The sequence below is a fragment of the Petaurus breviceps genome, unplaced genomic scaffold (assembly GCF_028583685.1).
Source record: "Petaurus breviceps papuanus isolate PSGF00001 unplaced genomic scaffold, PetGlider_PUasm1.0 287, whole genome shotgun sequence".
NCBI classification, from domain to species: domain Eukaryota; kingdom Metazoa; phylum Chordata; class Mammalia; order Diprotodontia; family Petauridae; genus Petaurus; species Petaurus breviceps.
Window position 1 is genome coordinate 168,196 of NW_027186029.1, and position 19,680 is coordinate 187,875.

General features: G+C 50.0%; 1 protein-coding gene and 1 pseudogene across 1 annotated transcript; both read right to left on the reverse strand.

The window, feature by feature from the left end:
* Positions 1 to 19,680, reverse strand: part of LOC138167675 (zinc finger protein 850-like) — a 762,790-nt pseudogene that overhangs the window by 80,392 nt on the left and 662,718 nt on the right.
* Positions 705 to 4,887, reverse strand: MMP11 (matrix metallopeptidase 11). Its single transcript, XM_069096687.1, has 2 exons — positions 4,735 to 4,887; positions 705 to 929 (listed from the first exon to the last, which is right to left on the reverse strand). Exons 1-2 carry the CDS (start codon positions 4,855 to 4,857, stop codon positions 705 to 707), a joined length of 348 nt encoding a protein of 115 aa, XP_068952788.1. The 5' UTR covers positions 4,858 to 4,887.

The following is a 19,680-nucleotide window of genomic DNA, read 5'->3' on the forward strand; positions in this document are numbered from 1 at the left end:
AGGGAGGGAGGGAAGGAAGAAGGAAGGAAGGGAGGGAAGAAGGAAGGGAGGAGGGAAGGAGGGAGGGAAGAAGGAAGGGAGGAGGGAAGGAGGGAGGGAGGAAGGGAGGGAGAAGGGAGAGAGAAGGGAAGGAGGGAGGGAGGGAAGGGGGAGGGAAGGAGGAAGGGAGGGAGGGAGGGAGGAAGGAAGGAAGGGAGGGAGGGACAGAGGGAGGGAGGGAGGAAATGAGTATTTATTAGGTGCCAGCTATGCACAAGCCTCTATGCTGAGAGCTTTCACAAATATGTCATTTGAGCATCACAACAAGCCTTTGAGGTAGGGGCTATTATGAATCTCATTTTATAGCTGAGGAAACTGGGTAGATGGAGGTTAAGTGACTTGCCCAGGGTCACTCAGCTAATAAGTGCCTGAGGCTGGACTTGAACTCAGGGTTTTTCTGACTCCAGGCCTGGTGCTCTGTGCCCTGTGGCACCTCTAGGTGCTCATAGCAGGCCTCCAGCCTTGTCTAAATGTCTGTACAGAAGGCTGTGCATGGAGGGAGAGAGCATGAGAACCAGTGAAGACAAACCCCCTCTCCTGCCCTTCCTTGTCCCCCACCCCCACCCCTGCCCCAGCCTCATCTAAAGAAGTATAGATGAAATGCTCTTCTGCCAGAGTGCAGAGGTATGCCATCCCAGTACTGGGCCTCTGGAGACATTGCCTCCCTACCTGTAGGTGAGGTTGACCTTCTCCCAGCGTCCACCAGACAGCACAAAGCGTTTTTGCCGGCTCTGGAGGCGTGATCTGGGAGGCAGGTTGGGCACACCACAGCGGGGGCGGCCCTGAGCTATGGCCCACTGAGGAGCAGCCTGCATGGGGAGGATTGGCTTGGAGGCTGCTGTCTTGGGGGCAAACTCAAGCCAGGGCTCATCTTCCTTGAGTGCTGAGTCCTGCATAGAGAACAGAGAAGCCTCAGGAACCATTCCCCACCTCAGAGGAGTACTCCCTCCTGCCCCCCTGCCCAGCTGCCCTGAGCGGAATCTCAATCCCAGCTCTATCAGGGTAACCACCCCCTCCCCACTCACCAGCTCTCTGAACCTCTCTCCTCAATTCTGTTCAACCCAACAAATTTTAATCACTCCCTACTGTGGGTAGGGCTCTGTACTCAGTACCTGGGCTACAGAGATGAAAGTTAGCCAGGACCTGCCCTCAAGGAGCTTCCATTCCATCCAAGGTCAGGACAGGATCCAGATATGGAAGTTCCTAGTTGTCACACCTGCCTCAGTTGCCCTCCCACAGAGTAGATAGGGGTGCCTTATAATTAAAAGGCTATCATAGTATTTTGAGAGACTGGCTGGTTAACTGCCTTCCTGCCTGTCAGAGGGAAAGAGAGACTGAGCAAGGAATAGAGAGAAAGAGGAGGCAGGTAACTTTCCTGAGAGCGCATTTTGTGAGCAAAGATTCTAAAAGAATTCTGGAGAACCTTTGGTGGCTTTCCCAAGAAGGCTGAGCCATTAACTAGGCTCCACAAGGCAAAAATGAGCCCTTCAAGGTTGGGTCCGGGACCTTTCACCCAGCTGAAACATTGTAAACCATTATTTACAGCTTCCTTTGACAATTCGCCACATTGTTAATAAATTGTAGCGTCAGTAACTTTTATGGTTCATTTAAGCCTTGGGGGGAGATAGAGGTAGAGAGCATATAGACACATAGTAATTGCATACTTTAAGGGAAAGAAGTTCTCCAGTTTTAAAAATAAATAATCTTTAATAAACTGGGCTGGGGGCTCAGAGCTAATTGTTTAATGAGAAAGATGCTGTCATTTCAGCAACCAATAATAACATACCTTGGGCCTCAAGGTGATGGCAATGAGTGGAGTTTGCCCTAACCCTACCGCCCAGAAGTGAGAGGTCTCCCAAAGGAAACAGACTGCCTTCCCTAAGAGGTGGGTTCCTCTCACTGAGGCTGGAGAGCCACGTGGCAGTAAAGTTGAGGGGATCCCTGTGAGCAGGGAATTGGGACAGATGCTTTTGAAGTCCCTGCCAATTCTGAGACACAGAAATTCTGAGCATAAGTTTGTGTGCCCTAAGAAAGCAACCACACATAATTGGAGAAAAAATCGGGAAATTCTGAAAGGCTTCTTGGAGCCTCCTCCAAGAAGCCTGGACCCAAACATGGATGCAGTAAGAGGCTGGAGATGGGTAGAGGCATTCTAGGCCAAGGACGACCTGTGGTGGCTGGAGAGTAGGGGGATAGAGATGGGGCTGCTATGACCAGAAGGAAGGAGAGCACTCAATCTATTAAATCCCTTTGTCAAAGTGAAAGCCACCATGTGACCATCCAATGAGAGCTAGGGAGTCATTCCCAAGTGCATTCTTTATTGCTATGGCTAGTGGGCACTCCAGGGATACCCAAGTATAAGTCCCTCTTTTTATAGGAGGGGAAACTGGGTTCCAGAGGAGATGAGACCTGCCCAGAGGCACACAGTGGTACAGCTGGCATTCAGGACCTTAACGTCAAGCCTGATGTTCTCTGCAGCCCAGCCTCTCCCTCCCTCCTCCCAGGGTCTGCCTGCCCACCTGCCTGCACAGCCAGAAGTTGCCCTCAGGCCTTGATGCTCACTTTCCATTGCCCACCTACACCACTTAGACTACCATCACACTACTGCAGAAGTCCTCGGGTGTTTCTGGCCTGGGCTGCCCATCTACCCAGAGGCCTCTGTGTGTCCCACTCTCAGTGCCAGGGGGCCTGAATGGACCCAGAAGCAGGACACCATCCTCCTTTAGCCCCAGCCCATGGCACAGTCTCCCCTAGTTTGGGATTTCCTGTTGTAGCTGAGTGGGACGGCTCTAGAGTTCAACCTTCCTGCCTGAAGGGAGGAGACCAGGTCCCTTGGTGAGATGGGCAGCTTGGGGGGGGGGGGGGAGAGGGGGCATACCCAGGAGCCAAGATACAGGGAACTGCTCATAGAACACAATCCCCTTTGGGGACCTCAGTTTCCCCCCTATGAAGCAGAATGGCTTTCCAAATGATCTCCTAGACCTGAGCATGTCTCAGAAACAAGGATAGCCCCTCTCCGTCCCCACCCACATACCTAGTAACTCCTGCCCAGCATTTGAAGCCCATGAGGGAGGCCTTGCAAGTCTGTCTACACTAATTGTACAGCTGAGGAAACTGAGGCTGCGAGAACAGACATTACTGGTTCTAGGGCATAGAGAGAGCACATGACAGGGTCAGGATTCAAACCCAGGTCTCTTGGTATCAGATCTAGCCCTGGTAAGAATCCATCCTAGTTAGGCTGGGGCCATCCACAATGAAATGGTTCCCTGGTACAGGCCTGCCCCAAGAGCCTCCTGGGATGTCCCTGGAACCCTGCCCCCACCACTTTCCTGCCTCTGCCACCCTGGCACCCCCAGTGCCTCCTGGAGTGCTGCCCCCACCCCCCAGCTTAGTCAGAGGAATCTTAGCCATCTCTTAGCAGTGCATGTCTTTGGGGATGGGGGCAGGAACATGGTGAGCTGACCATCCCTCTACCCCACTAGCCCTAGGCTGGCTACCAGGTGCCCACTCACCCACCAGGCTGGAAAGGGAAGAAGAAATCTTTGCAGGCCCCTCTCACAGCAGGGCAGCCTAGGATAAAGAGCCCTGGAATGAACCCAGGCAGACCCAAATGTATTGGAGGAGCAATGGTGTTGATCAAATGGGAGCCAAGTTCTGGTCCTGACTTGGCCATTGCCTTGCTGGGCGACCTGCAGAAAGTGCCCTCCCCTCTCTGCACCCCACTTCCCACATTTCTAAGATGAAGAGGCTGGGATGGCCCATTTCTAAGGGCCTGACAGGCTGGCAATTCCTGGGACCTCTGCTGCCTAGGGTCCAGTGACCAGGAAGCTAAGCACAGCCGGCCAGTGGTCTCCTACCAGGCTCCTGCAGAGGCCCCGCTGGGGACCCCTTTGCTGCCTCCAGGTCCTCTGCCCTGCCTCTTTCTCCAAGCCCCTTCAGGCCCTGAGCCGGTCTCACAGAGGGCACTGCTGGAGTAGGGTCCCAGGACATGTGGGCAGGCTCCCAGAGTTCATGTGGTGTAACGCGGGCTGTGTATCCTTCTCTGGGACCTCCTGTCTCAGGAAGCAGGGTTCTTCCCAGGCATCCTCAGTGGCACTTTCCTCCAAGCCAGTCAGTGGACACACACCTTGAGCACACACAGGCACCCACCCTGGGCACTCACCCTCACCCAGAGCCAGGGCAACCAGCGAGGAGCAGACACCTGTTATCAGCCGTGGCTCCCAGCCCATAGCTCCTGCTCACTGGCTGCCTCAGTCAGCCCCTGAGGCTCTAGAGGCCCAGCCCCAGCAGGGTGCCAGCGCAGGCTTGGGGGGCGGGGCAAAGGTAACTCCAAGTCTCCCTTTCCTGCTCCCCAAGAGCTCCCAGGAAGGGGGGGGGGGCGCTGAGGGACAAGGGCACGGAGGCAGAGGGACCGGAGAGGAAAGGCTGGGGGAAAAGAGAGGAGGGGGTGAGGAGCAGGGGGCCGGCCCAGACTTAGGCAGGGAGGACACCCACAAGGGCACAAGGCAGTGAGCCTGGGTGCAGCGCTTGGGGGCCTCGCGGCGGGGCCGGGCTGTGGCTGGGGACCACCCCCAAGCGGAGGCGCCGCAGGGAGGAGCGCTTCTATCTCATCCCTAGCCCCTCTCCCACTCAGGGACCTGGTGGCACTGCTGAGTGGGGGCTGCGGGGGCGGAATGGGGCCGGCCTGAGACTCACGGGCAGTGGCGGAGACGGCCGAGCCAGGACCCGGGGCGGGGACAGGAGCAGCAGCGGGAGCAGCCCCAGGAGAGCTCCGGGAAGCCAGAGCAGACGGCGGCTGTGGGCCAGGGCTGGGGCCATCCCGGGGCGGGCGCCAGGGGCCTGCGGGGCGGGCCCGGAGCCCGGGTGACTGCGGCCCTTTATAGGCTCGGCCTGTCCCGCCCCTCCCCCTCCCTCCGCCCCCCTCTCCCCGCCTCCCTGGTCCGGGACTGGCCCTGCCCCCCTCCACCAGCACCCAGTCTGTCTTTTGTTCTCTCTCCCTCTCTGGGCAAGGAGGGGGGAGCCATAGGAGGCCTGCCTCTGCCCTCCCCCACACATCTGGAGGGCACCCTGCCGCAGCCCTAATAATTAACAGCCCACCCCCCCACTGGTGGTGCCCCAGATGGTGGCTGAGGAAGCTGATGGCCCAGAGCCCTAGTGGGGAGAGCCAGGCGAGGGGGCACAGAGCCAAGGAGGTCAAAGGCAGGGCTGAAGGGGCCAGGAACTGGGACCCAGCAGCTGGTCAGCCAGGCCCCCCAGGGAGCTTGGCAGGGGGTGGGGTCACTTTCTGGATAACCTCCCAACAGGAAACATCTTCATGACTATAGAAGGCCTCTTGTCAGAGGATGCTGGGTTATTTGTGGCCAGTCTAGAGCAGACCTGACCTGGCTGGAGGGGACCCCAGCGGCCACCCCTTACCCCAGACACATACATGGAAGGAGCTGGGCCTGGAACTATACCAGAGGGGACCCCCTCCCCCATGGCCTTTAGGAAACGCAGTGGGTCCGTCTGGAATCCCAGGCTGCCCCCTGACTGACCTGCCCGCCTCTGTCTGAGTCACAGGGCTCAGGTTGTCCTGTTCTGCTCTGGCCTCTGAGCTCTGGCCTTTGGCATCTGGCCTCCTTGTCCAGTCTCCTCAAGCCTCTGTCCCTTCCTGCCATTTCTACTCCTCAGCTCTGACTCCACTGGCCTCTTCTGGCCTCTACTTTTCTCCATGGGCCTCAGCTCTACACACCACCTGTCTCTGACCTGTTTCCTAAGGTCCTGTCTGGCTTCTGGCCTCTTCCTCTGTCTGGTACCCTCTGCCTATGACCTCTAATTGCCCTCTCTCCCCTTTGGCCTCCTTCTCTCACCTCCTCTTCCCATCTCTAGCTTCCTCCTCTTACCTCTTCTTCCCACCTCTGGCCTCCTCGCCTCTCACCTGTGGCTTCCTCCTCTGGCCTCTTCTCCACTCTCATGTCTGGCCTTCTTCTCTGGCTGCTGTGTGGCAGGCCTCCAGAGATCTCTACAGTGTAACTCAGTGATAACACATGGCTGACTAAGGTCAAAAGCATCTCAGTCCAGTTTCTTTGGCTCTCAAAGGTGCATCCATTGTCTCTTAGGCTCTTCTACTTGGGCACAGGCTGTCCCCTGCTACACCTGGCAACCCCTCCAGGTCTCTAAGACCTTTCTCCTGTTTCCTGGATTCCAGGTGGAGTTCTCCTCCAGAGCCTGGGGACTCTCCAGGCTCCCGGGGCTCTCCAGGGCCAGCTCCATTCTCTAGGGCCTGGTGGACATGTAACTGGTTGTCTGCACCCATCTTGCCACGCCCCAGCCTGTCTCTCTGGGAGACATTGAGCTCCAGGGGAGCTCTGCCAGTACAGCTGGTAACTGAGCCAAGCTCCTTGCCCACCAAAGGACAGAGGTCGCCATACAACCTCATTGTCAGGCCCTTCCAGCCCTGTGTCTTCTCTTTCCTTGGCCACGTCCCTTTGGGGTGGCCGGTGGCTCTCACCAGCTCTCTGCACCTAGCCTTGTTGTCCTATGAGTCGCCTGCATCCTGGACTCATTGGAGGCTGTGGAGCTCACAGAGCCCCAGCTCTGTGGCTGCAGAAGCCATCTCCAGCAGGGATGTGCCAAAGGACATGAAGAATTCTAGAGGACACACTCTCCAAATGGTCAGGAGCTGGACAAAGGCATACACCAGGCTGAGGCTTTGCTTCTCTCTCTGCAGGTGGGCAAAGATGGCGGATGGCAGGCTGCTGTGGCCCGTGAGGCTGGGCCCATGCAGCCAGCTCATCTCCAGCGCACGCTCCCCCCCCCCCCGGCCCTGTGGACAAGTCATTTGAAGCTTAGATTGTGTCTCGTGGGCAGTTCTTTCCAAAAAGGAAATTACCGAGTTCATCATCATAGAATGTTTCACAAATAAGTTGTAAATACAAATATTTCATTTGATCCTTACAACAGCCCTGAGATGTGGGTGCCATTGTTGCTGCCATTTTATAGAGGAGAGCAGGGTCTAGTGACTTGCTCAGGGTCCCACAGCTAGTCTGAGGTCAAATTTGAACTCAGATCTTCTTCACTCCAGGCTCCTTGCTCTGTGTGCTGTGGTGCCACCAGCTACCCTGTAGGGTATGAATATGAATGGGATAGGTATTTAATTCCTATACAGAAGATAAATACTTATACAGGTATTTACTTCCTATAGAGAATAGGGCACACCCAGAATACATTGGGGGCAGCTAGGTGGCACAGTGGATAGAGCACTGGGTCTGGGGTTAGGAAGCCCTGAGTTCAGGTTCAGCCTTGACACTTACTAGCTGTGTGACCCTGGACAAGTCACTTAACCATGTTTACCTCAGTTTCCTCATCTACAAAATGAGCTGGAGAAGGAAATGGCAAAGCACTTCAGTATCTCTGCCAAGAAAACCCCAAATGGGATCACAGAGTCAGACACAACTGAAAAGACTAAACAACAAAGAATTCATTGATGGATATGCTTGGAAACAGGATTCAGTAGCTTACCTGACTCATCCAGTCTGCTGGGAGACTACTATAAATCCCAGGCTGGTTCTGCACCGTCCCCTCAAAGTCCAGGTCTTTTGGCGAGTCAGGCCAGGAGTTCAGGCTCTTCCTCTGCCAGGCAGCTCTGTTCATTGACCCAACAATCCTTGGATCTCTCAAGAACAGGCTGGCTGGGGTTTCTTCTTCTTAAATGGTACAACTCCTTTCTACACTGTTGTTCTCATGGGGTGGAGGGAGGACAGAAGGGACCCCCCCCAAGATTTTCCATGTTGTAACAAATGCCAAGTCCATTCCTGGTCCACCACATGGCTTAAAGTAGCCTGGGAGTCTATCATGGCTAACATGTCCAAGAGACAAGCGGAGTCGCAGGTGTGCTTGGCAGGGAATATCTATCTGCACATGTAGACCCCATGTTTCAATGGGAATTGCCAGTGTTGGAAGGGTTGTGGGTACAGATATGGTGGTCCACCACAGGGAGAGCTGAATTCAGGCATTGGGCATCTCAATCAGGAACCATGGCAGAAATGCTCCGAACCCTAACCCACAGTTTTGTCCTGTTAGCTTGCTCGGGGCATCACTTCCCAGCATGCATGCCAAGGGAAGGAGAGCCTGAAAGAGAGTACATGTTCACGCAGTTCTTGGAGGGTCATATGTGTGAAGCACTCTGTATGTGCCATAGAGGCCACCAACACGGCCGAGCTGGGTCCACAGAAGCACAAAGGGTGCTCAGCAACTGTGGAAAGGCTCTTGTGGAGGAACGAGACAATACTATTGTGGTGTAGCAGGAACTTAGGCAGGAAGTGGGGAGTTCTGAGGCCCTGGGGACAATCTGAGTAAACTGGGGCAGGGAGAAAGACCAGGAGAGCAGCATACATCCTGCATGCCCGCTGTGCCTGTCCCTCAAGGGGAGAGGAAGAGGAAAGCTGGGGGAGGCTGAGACTTCTTTCTCCTCCTTCTATCTCCTGCCTAATCTGAAACCTTGGGAGGGAAGAGGGACCGTGAACAGAGACCTCTGGCTGCTCATCTGCCCATATTGCCAGCCTCCTTTGGGAAGAGGAGCGGCATCCTCCACTCAACAATGAACATTCTCCCGTCTTATACAGCCATCGTATCCCAGTGACTGAACGCCTCTAGGCCATTCTTCAAACCTCTTTCAACCCCCACCTCCTGATTTCTCATTGCCATCATCTGAAGCTGGAACTGAATCTCACCCAGCCCTTCCACTGTGCCCTCTGTAGGCAACAAACTTCCCTTCATCTTCAATCTTTTCCCCTCCCACTCCTTCCATCTACCAGCTCTTACTGAAACCTGAATATATTCAATGACTCAGCCTCCCTGGCCTCCTTTTCCAGTACTGGCTGAACCTTCACTAATTCTATTCGGCTCACTGGTTGAGGGAGGGGAACTGGAACACTCCTTACTCCCCATGGCCACCTCCAGGTTCTCCCCCTTCCTCCTTCACTCAGAAACCACTCTTTCTTTGAGATTCATGCTATTCATATCTACAACCCAATTAGAATCCTGGGAGCTGGGCCCTCACTGCTGCCCAGCAATCCTACTATACATCCCTTATCAACTTACTCTGCCACTCTCCCCAGTGGCTCTTCCAAACCTCATCCCTCCTCAAACATTCTCTGACTCTCCCTCCCCCCACTCTCTCAGCTGCAAACCTACTTTACAGAAAAACAAATTGAGGCCATTAGCCTTGAGCTCCCTCTCCTTCCCTCATCCTCATCTCCTATCACTCTGTCCTCCTTCATCATGCCCCCTCGATGAGGCGGCCAACTCCTGACCATTTGTTCAAGTGATCCATTCCATCCTGTCTCTAACAGGTCTCCCCCCTTCTCTGTCATCCCCCTCCCCCATCTCTCTTACCTTCGATCTCTCCCTCCCTACTGGCTGCTTCCCTATTGACTACAAACTGTTCACTGGATCCTTCCATCCCTGCTGTCTATTATCCCAGCCTTGCCTGCCCTTTGTTACCAACTCCCCAAAGCCTGTCTACACTGGGTGCCTCCACTTCCTCTCTTCTTCACCCCTTAGACAATCCAGCTTCCAACATCATTGTTGCACTGAACCAGCTCCCCCCGAAGTCACCAATGATTTCTTAGTTACGAAATCCAAAGGCCTTTTCTCCATCCACACTCTCCTTGACTTCTGTGGGACCGTCCTTAGACACTGTTGATCACTTTTCTCCTGGATACTCTTTTCTCTCCAGGTTTTCAGGACATCCCCACTCTCCTCTCCCTCCTGGTTCACTGGCCACTCCTCTGTCTCTGGCTGGATCCTCTTCCAGACCATACCCTCTGACTGTAGATGTCCTGTCCCAACCTCTCTGCTGGCCCCCAATCTTGCATCTCAACTGCCCTTCATACATCTCAAACTGGACTCCAATAGACATCTTAAATTCAGTACATCTGAAGCAGAACTCACGATCTTACCTCAAACCCTCTCCCAAACTCCCTGTCACTGTCCAGGGCACCCCATCCTCCTGGTCCCTCAGGCTTCTACCCTAGGAGTCCTGGATTTTTAACTATTTCTCACCCCCCATATCCAGTCTGTTGCTGAGGCCACATGCCCCCTCCTCTCCTCTGACCCTGCCCCCACCCTGGGGCAGACCCCCATCTCCCCATCCCTTGGCCCTCTTCTCTTTTCTGACCCTGCCCCCACCCTGGGGCAGACCCTCATTGCCTCATCCCTGGACTCTGGCAGTAGCTTGAAAGTCTGCCTGCCTTGGATCTCTCCCCGCTCTGGTCCATTCTCATTCTTTTTTTTTTTTTTTTTTTGCTTTTTGGAGGGCAGTCAGAGTTAAGTGACTTGCCCAAGGTCACAGGGCTAGTTTTGGTCCATTCTCATTTTACCGCTAAAATGATTTTCCTAAAGCAAAGTTTGACCATGTCACCTCCCTATTCAATACACTCTAGTAGCTCCCTATTGTCTCCAGCATTAAATACAAAACCCTCTGTTTGGCATTCAGAGCCCCTCTTAACCTAGACCCCTCCTCCTCTTCCAGTCTTCTTATGCCTGACTCCCTGACACATCCAGGTCTCCCTGCCGTCCCAGCTGGAAGACCCATCTCTGAGCATTCTCTCTGGCCATCCCCCCATGCTTGGAAGGCCCCCCTCCTCCCCCCCTACTCCTGAGCCCCCCCCCTTTTAAGTCCCAACTACAATCTCGCTGTTTACGGGAAGCCTTTCCCAACCCACAGCTCTGATTCATTCTGCAAATGATTTCCTGTTTATCCTGTAGAGAGCTCCCTTGTACAGATTTGTTTGCCTGTTGTCTTCTCCATTAGAGCATGAACCCCTTGCAGGCAGGGTCTTTTCACTTTTTTTGTGTCTCTCAGGCTTAGCACAGTGCCTGACACATAGTAGGTACCTAATAACTGGAAATTGATTGATTCGATGGAGACTACAATGATGGAGGAGTTCTGAGCAACTGAAACCCCAGGAATGTCATCCCTGACCTCTCCCCACCCCCCCCCCCCAGGCCTGCGGAGCCCAGGCAGCCTTATCTCCCTGGCACCTCGCCCCTCTCTCCAATAGCCATCCTCTGCTTATCCATCGGCTCCTTCCCTACAAACACCTCCACGATTCCCACACTGCCCCATTGGGCTCTCTTTTTGTTTTGGTTTTTGCTTTATGCCTTTTGTTGTCTTTAATTAAGAAAAAAAATTTTCTCCTCTCTTCTCCCTCCACTACAGAAAAAAGGAAGAAAGACAAACAAAATCCTTGTAAGAAAGAGGCAAATCCCCACGTTGGCCATGTCTAGAAACGTAGACGTCTCTCTGCCCCTTGAGTCCACCACCTCCCTGCCAGAAGGTGAAGAGTCTGCCTTATCACAAGTGTTTCGGAATTATAGCTGGACTTTGCATTGATCTGAATTCTTCAGTCTTTCCAGGCTGTTTGTCTTTACAATATTGCTATTATTGTTCCTACCCATTGTTCTCCTGGCTCTGCTCACTTTGATGGAATAGAATTTAGCCCACTTCATGACAGGCATCAGTGTCAATAAATGCCTATATTTGGATTAGAGGGTGGTCTGACTGAATTCTTTGAGATGGTTCTACCACAACACATCATAAAACTCCAACAAGGGTGAGCAGAGCCCCCCACCACAGCAACACCACTATGTGTGAGTCTCCCCCCATCTCTCTCAAACTTCCTTTCATCATTTCTTATAACACAATAATAATCCAACACTTTCATATACCATAAAATTGTTTAACCATTCCCTAATTGATGCCCCCCTTAATTTCCAGGATGTTTTTCCCATCACAAAAAAGAGACAGTATAAATATTTTTGTACACATATGTCCTTTGACTCTTTCTTTGGTGTCTTTAGGGTAAAAAGTTTAGTGGGTAGAGTTCCAAATTGCTTTTACAGAGTAGCTAGATCAGTTCACACATCTACCAAGCACCTGGTAATGTTCCTGTTTTCCCACAGCCCCTCCAGCGTTTGTCATTTTCTTTTTTGTCAACTTTGCCAATCTGAGGGGTGTGAGGTAGAACCATTTCTCTAATTATCAGTGACACAAAGAGTTTTGTCATATAGATGCGTTGCTAGTTTGTTGCTGTTTTTTTTTTTCTTAGAAAACTGCCTGTTCATAAGCTCGGGTTCTTTAGAAACTTGAATCAATTCCTTATATGTCTTGGAAACCAGAACTTTATCAGAGACACTTGGTGCAAAGGCTTCCTGACCACGGCCAGGAATTTTACTATTTCCCTTCTAACCCGCATTCAACCTAAACTTTTAGTTCCAAAGTTAATTTCATTTCTTCGGTTGACAAAAGACTACCTTCTCTCCCTCTCAATTCACAATTTAAAAAACAAACAAACAAAAAAAAAACCTTGTAATAAACCTGCTTAGTTAAGTAAAGCAAACCCCAGCATTGTCAACAGCCAAAGAAAGAGGTGTCTGATTCTGTGCCAGGGAGCACATGCAGCAGCTGCATCACAAGGCCTCTGGACTTGCATCTGTTCATCATGGGGAGGAGTTTCCTGCCTCCTCCTTACGAATGCCAGAGTGGAGGGAGAGGATGGGGAGCCTGGTTTCTCTCTCCCTCATCCAGAGCCCAGGGCCCACTTCTTAGCTACCTTTCTTTTTCACCTCTTCTTCCGTAATAACGCTCCCATGGTGGGAGTTTACTTTTAGTGCAGGATGAATCTCTCATTGATTCTCCCCTCCTTCACATTCCCCCTTTCCCCCTTTCCTGCCTGTTTCCCTGTTGAGTGAAATGTATTTGGCAATTCTTCCTTCTTTTGACCAGTTCACATAAGAGTGAGGTTCATGCTTTGCCCCCTCCTTCCTCTTTGTCCGAAGGTCTGTTAAAACGACCTGCTTTGTGGGGATTGTTTCCTCCACCCCCTCAGCTTCCCCATGATTTAGTTATTCCCACAAGCTAACACTATTCTTGTTTTTCGCAGCCAAATGCCTTGGAGAAGATGCCAACACATGTTGCTTCCTCTTTCTCCTCCCACTAACTTCTCAATCCCCTTCCAACCACACCACTCACTTGGAACTGTGCCCTCGGAGGTCATTAGTACTAACAACAATGTTGACAATAAGTGCTGACTTGGAGGCTGACAAAGCGTGTTATCTTGTCTGGTCCTCACAACAGCCCTAGGAGGTGTCCCTAGGAGCTCAGTCCCAGTGGGTGTTCCTGGACAGGGTACAGTTGGCTGGCAGAACTCAGTCTCCTTCCTTCCTCCTCTGGACTGAGGCAGAACAGAATTCTTTCTAGGCTTTTCCTGTCTCTTTCTGGAAACGGAAAGGATGTTAATGCACAAACTTTTCTCTAGTCACTGCCCCCTCCTCCCTACTGCCTTTCTCTCAGATGATGTAACAGCCACATTTTGTTATAAAAATGAGTCCTTTTTTTAAGTCTAAGAATGATGTAATGACATGCAGATTCATGCATCCTCTTGATTTTATGGAATGTTTTATCCAATGAAAAGTTACTAATATGATCACAATAGCTCAGAGCTCCCAGTTAGGAAAACTCCTAACATTCCGATAGATGTTTGGCTCACTACTAAACCTAAATTTTTGTGTCTCTCTAACTAACTCTTGCCCTCTTTATGTTTGAGGCAAAAATTAGGGTATAGAAAATGTTTGGTTAAAAGAAGCAAATGTAGTTATTAGGGCAAATTAGAGAAGTGTAATGGTAATAGGAATTTGAGGATCTTCTCTGCCCCTTAATAGGCTTAGGTGAATTTGAGGACCTTTCCTGATTTGAAAATAAACTCTGCCCCCTAACAGACTGAATGTGGTCACATGGAACCTGTGGTGGGAAGCTTGTTTTTCAGGAGACACAATTTTGTTACTTTATAGTCAAGTGGGTCACAAGGGTTGTGATGTTCTCTGATCCTGGAAAAGGCTATATACCTCTGAGCCAAGGTTTTGCTTTGGGTCTCACTTTGGGAAGACTTCTGTGATTTGGCCAGATGAGACTCTGGGCAGCCCTTGAGTCCCCCAGCTTTGAAAACTCAGATGTTGGTGCTTCTCTCTCTGGTGACTAACTAGGTGTGGATGTCATGGTCAGACAGCTGGAAGCCCTGTCTGTTGGTCTGTTGAATTGTGCTGTTTTCTGTCTATATTTTTTGGGGGGCCTGCTTATAACTTCTGTTTGTATTTTCTTTGAAGTTCAGGGTGCTGAATTTTTCCCCTGAATTAGGTAAATGATATACATTTGATTAAAGCAAGATTGTTAACCTCTTTGTGAATTGTTTTCCTTTAGACAAGCAGATCACAGAACATGTGCTAGCCGCCATGGTGGGTGTGCTAGGGGGCTTGCTGCTGCAGGAAGGCACAGACGTTTTGTGGGAGGTTCCTCAGCCCCTGAGAGGCAGCGTCAGTCCTTCCAATCTCTTCTGCCAACCTCTCTTTACAGTTTCTCCCTTCACTCGCTGCTCCTGTGCCACTTTTTCTCTTCTATTCCCCAATCAGGGTGAGAATGTTGTTCGTTGCCGCTGTTTCTGCTCATTGTTTTCTCTCGAAGACTCTGTGTTTCTTTAAGACCTCCCAGGCATGACTCACGACAATGTTTTATTTGACCTCAGAGGGTAGAACCAGGAGCAATGGGGAGAGCTATCTCAGAACCCAGGCTTGGGGAAGAGTGGCAGTCCCCAGAAAGTGGCAGCTCAGACAGAGCTACATTTCCATTTTTGGGGGGTGTTGTCTGGAATGGAGATTTCAGGCACAGGGTGGTCCAAATGAGCCATTCTGAAATGAGGGGCCTCCTTACTCACAGGGAAGTCCTCCTTAATTCAGACCATGTGCCAGCCCCACAGTGATGAAGCCCCTTGGTCAATACAGATATGGGGCCACTAAACCTAATGCCATCGGGGGGGGGGGGCAGACATTTATTATGGCTATGAAACGGTTAAGAAATCTGATCAGAGGAGATCCTCTGAAGCCACCTCTACTCTACAAAGGAGAATGCTTCAAACACAGTGACCTCTGGGTATTTCTGTGCCCCTCAGACAACTGTGTGGCAGTAGAGATAGATAAGCTGTGGCCACAGAGATTGGCTTGGCCCTGGGGTGAACTGGCCAAGTGCCTTTTCAGATTTCACAGGGCCCCTACCAGAGGGTGTCTGCTGCTCCTCTCCTTAGAGTTCTAGACGTATCTTTGAGGTGCAGAGGTTTCTAGTTTAAGAGTGGGGGTTGTGATAGAATCAGGCATCCCACTCCACTTAAAGGAATGAACAAAATACCTGAACATGATCACTTTTTCCAAGTGAGAACACCTTTCCTGAATAAATCAATAAGTCAGTCAGTCAAGAACATTGAAATAAGTGTGAGTAATCTAGTGAAATGGCAAAGAAAGGAAAGCCGTTAGATGAAGTGGAGCCAAGACAGTGGAGTAAAGGCAGGGACTCCCCTGAACTTTTCCAAATTCCCCTTCAAACCACTCTAAAATAACCCCTCAGAACAAATTCTGGAGCATCAGAATCAATAAAAGGGTGTGGTGAAGCAATTTTCCAGCCCAAGACAGTTTAGAAGATCAGCAGGAAAGGCCTAGCTCACAGGGCTGAGAGTGGAGTGCAGTCCAGTACAGGCAATGCCCCAGCAAGCCAGTAGCACTAGGGGCTTCTCAGTCCGCAGATGGGAAGGGGGTTGAACAACTGGCCAGAAGGAGATTACAGGAGATCATTTGCCTGGCAACAGATGCAGGACTGTGCTTCATTGCCCACACAAGGTTTGGGGTCAAAGTCCTGGGTGGGGAGAATAGGGAGGAACAAAATGGAGAAGAAGGCTTATGGTCACTCAGGTCAGCAGAGCACAGGTCAGCAGAGCAGTGACCACACCTCTCCTTATGTCATACCACCTTGGAAGAACTGAAAGCTTACAGGGCTCCAGAACTAGCTCTGAAAACAGACGCATGAAAAACCCGAAGCTTGGGGCAGCAACTCCTCTACCCCAGGAGCAGAGCCCAATTTTAACATAAAACTAAAAGCCAAGAAAAAGTCTGCAAAATGAGCAAACATCAAAAAAAGAAGCTGACCATAGAAAGTTACAATGGTGACAGGTACTATCAAAACACAAACTAAGAAGACAACAATGAGATCAAAGCAGCTATATGCAAAGTCTCAAAGAAAAATGTAAATTGGTCTCAAACCCTTGAAGAGTTCAAAAAGGATTTTAAAAATAAAATAAGAGAGGCAGAGGAACAATGGGGAAAAGAAATGAAAGTGATACAAGAGTCAACAGCTTGGTAAAAGAGGCACAAAAAATACTGAAGAAAATAACACCTTAAAAAACCCCCACAGACTAGGCCAAATGTTAAAAGAGGCACAAAAATCCACTGAAGGGAAGAATTCCTTAAAAAGTAGATTTGGCCAAATGGAAAAAGAGGTACAAAAATTTACTGGGAAAAAAAACTCCTTGAAAAGTAAAATTGGTCAAATGAAAAAGGAGGTACAAAAATAATTCCTTAAAAATTAGAATTGTACAGGTGGGGCTTACTGACTCCATGAGACACCAAGAAGCAATAAAACAAAGTAAAAAATGAAAAAAAAAAAATAGAAAAAATGTAAAATATCTCATTGTAAAAACAACTGACCTGGAAAATAGATCAGAGAGAGATAATTTAAGAATTGTTGGACTACCTGAAAGCCATGATCAGAAAGAGCCCAGATATTGTATTTCTTTCTTTTTTTTTTTTTGGAGGGCAATTGGGGTTAAGTGACTTGCCCAAGGTCACATGACTAGTTTTTGTGTTAAGTGTCTGAGGCCGGATTTGAACTCAGGTCCTCCTGACTCCAGGGCTGGTGCTGTATTCACTGTGCCACCTAGCTGCCCCAGACATCATATTTCAAGAAATTATCAAGGAAAACTGTCCTGTCATTCTAGAACAAGAGAGTAAAATAGGAATTGAAAAAATCCACTGATCACCTCCTGAAAGCAATCCCCAAATGAAAACTCCCAGCAATATTATAGCCAAATTCCAGAGTTCCCAGGTCAAGGAGAAAATACTTCAAAGCAGCCAGAAAGAAACAATTCAAATATCATGGAGCTACAGATTTTCTACATTAAAGGATCAGAGGGTTTGGAACATGATCATCCAGAGGACAAAGGAGCTAGGATTACAACTAAGAATCATCTGCTAAGCAAAACTGAGTATTCTTCAGGGGAAAAAGGATATTCAGTGAAATTGAGGACTTTCCGGCATTCCTGATGGAAAAAAAAACCAGAGCTGAACAGAAAATCTGATTTTCAAATTCAAGACTCGAGAAGTATAAGAAGGTAAAGAAGGAAGATACATCATATGGGACTGAACAAAGTTAAACTGTTTACATTTCTACGTGGGAAGATGATACTTTGGAACTGCTAAGAACATTTTCTTTATTAGGCCAATTGGAAGGAGTCTACATAGACAGAGGGCATGGGGGTGAGTTGAATATGATGGAATATCTCAAAAAAAAATCAAATTAAGGAGTGAGAAGGAGGGATGCACAGAAGGGAGTGGTAGAATGGAGTAAATTATCTCACAAACAAGAGGTGCAAAAGAACTTTTGTAGTCAAGGGGAAGATGAGAGGGGGGGTAGGCAATGCTTGGAGGAAATGGAATGACTGCACACAGAGAATTGGGACTGGCTCAGTCACACCTTCTGAGTCTTAAAGAAAATGACAAACGAGTTGGCCTTGCAGCCCTGGGTACCTGGCTAACAGTCTATCCAAGCCTCTGAGAGAGGATGATGGCTTGTGGGGGAGGAACAGAGTCTCCTTCCCCTCCCTTCTCCTGCTACCAGAGACTGATCTTATAAACTTTAAAGGACTGGAGGCTCCAGACTTCTCCTTGGGGTCCTAACCATGTCCCTAGAACTTCAGTGATTGGTGGGAATGTTTACACTGGAATCAGTGGCAAACTTGAACCCTGGGGGAAGGGCAGCTTTGGGATTCTACAAGGAGCCTAGGGAAAGCTATGCCAGAGTACCCCTACAGGGGAAGAAGACCTTCCCACAAAGGGGCTTCCTGACATATGGGTTACTCCTTTGGCCAGGTATGCTCTGCACTGGGCACCACACCTTGACCTATCCTGGGGGTTCGTGTTCCTGGGGTTATACTATCATGAACACCTTGGGTTCTGAAGTCTGGCTCTCAGAAACACTTTTTGTTATGCAGAAAATAAAATATTTAGGATTACAAAGGAAACTCATTATATCAAAAACACAGTTATTTTTTAAAAAATCTGCAGACCCCAGGGTCTACAATCTACCTCAGTTTCCTCATCTGAAAAATGATCTGGAAAAGGAAATGACAAACCACTCCAGCATCTTTGCCAAGAAAACCCCAAATGGGGTCAGGAAGAGCTGGACATGCCTGGAATGACTAAATGAGACCTCAGGGTGAGAAGCCCTGCCCCAGACTTGGGGGAGGACTGCCCCCAGAGATTTTGGGGGAGCAGATATCTTGTACTGACTGTTCCTGCTCTATTTTGGAGGCTAATTGAGTCTGGCTGGCCAATAGATTTCAGTTGGTAATCAGTGGAAGCATCAGCAGCGTCATCAGAAAGACCCCCCTCCAGAATAAGTAAGAACCACTCTCTGGGGCCCCGACTTACTCCTGAGCAGCAGCTGGGATAATAACCACAGAGCATGGACTCCACTAACACTGTCTTTCCTGAGTTCACATCATTTTCCTTTCCATTATCAATCAACCAGTTGGGAATTACTGAAGATATCGCAGTTGGTATAAAATATTCCTTCCAACAGTCAGTCAATAAACATTAAGCGTTGACTATGTGCTCAGGATACAAGAGACAAAAAACAACCCCTGCCTTCAAGGAACTTATAATCTAGTGGAGGAGAAAACCAGCAAACAACAGATAAACTACATCCAGGATAAGACAGGAAATAATGAACCTAGCAGACACACTGGTATTAAGAGGGGGTGGGGAGGTGGAATTTTAGTTGGGACTTAAAGGAAGCCAGGGCTATCTGAAGTCAAATCGGAGGATGTGAAGCCCTCCAGGCATGAGGCCAGTCAGAGGGGATGCTAGGAGCCTGGAGATCCAGGGTCTTGTTCATGAGACAGCCAGGAGGTATACAGTGGGGAGTGAGGGGTGAGTGTACTGGAAAGGAAGGAGGGAGCTAGTTTATGAAGGACTTTTGTATTGATCCTGGAGGCAATCTCGGGAGCCACAGCAGTTTATTTATCTGCAGAGTAAGAAGGGGCGGGGTAAGATGATCATACCTGGGCTTTAGAAAATCCTTTTGGTCCCTGAATGGAAGATGGACCAAATTGGGGAGAGATGGAGGCAGGCAGACACCCAGTAATTATTGCCATACTCCAGGTGTGATGATGAGGGTCAGCGCCAGGGTGTGGGCACAGGGCAGCAGTGGAAAAGAGAAGGGACTCTATTTGGGAGATGCTGCAGAGATACAGTGGCCAAGGCTTGGCACCATATTGGGTTGGGGGAGTGAGGAGCCCAGGATGACCCTGAGGATGGGAGCCTTCTACAGTGACAGGGAAAGTAGAAGGGGGAAACATCATGGCTTCAGTGTTGGATGTGGTGAGTGGTACATACCTACTAGACATCTAGTCAGAGATGTCTGAGAGGCAAGTGGAGAAGCTCCATTGTCCAGCAGCAGCAGCACCAGCAGCACCAGCAGCAGCAGCAGCAGCACCAGCAGCA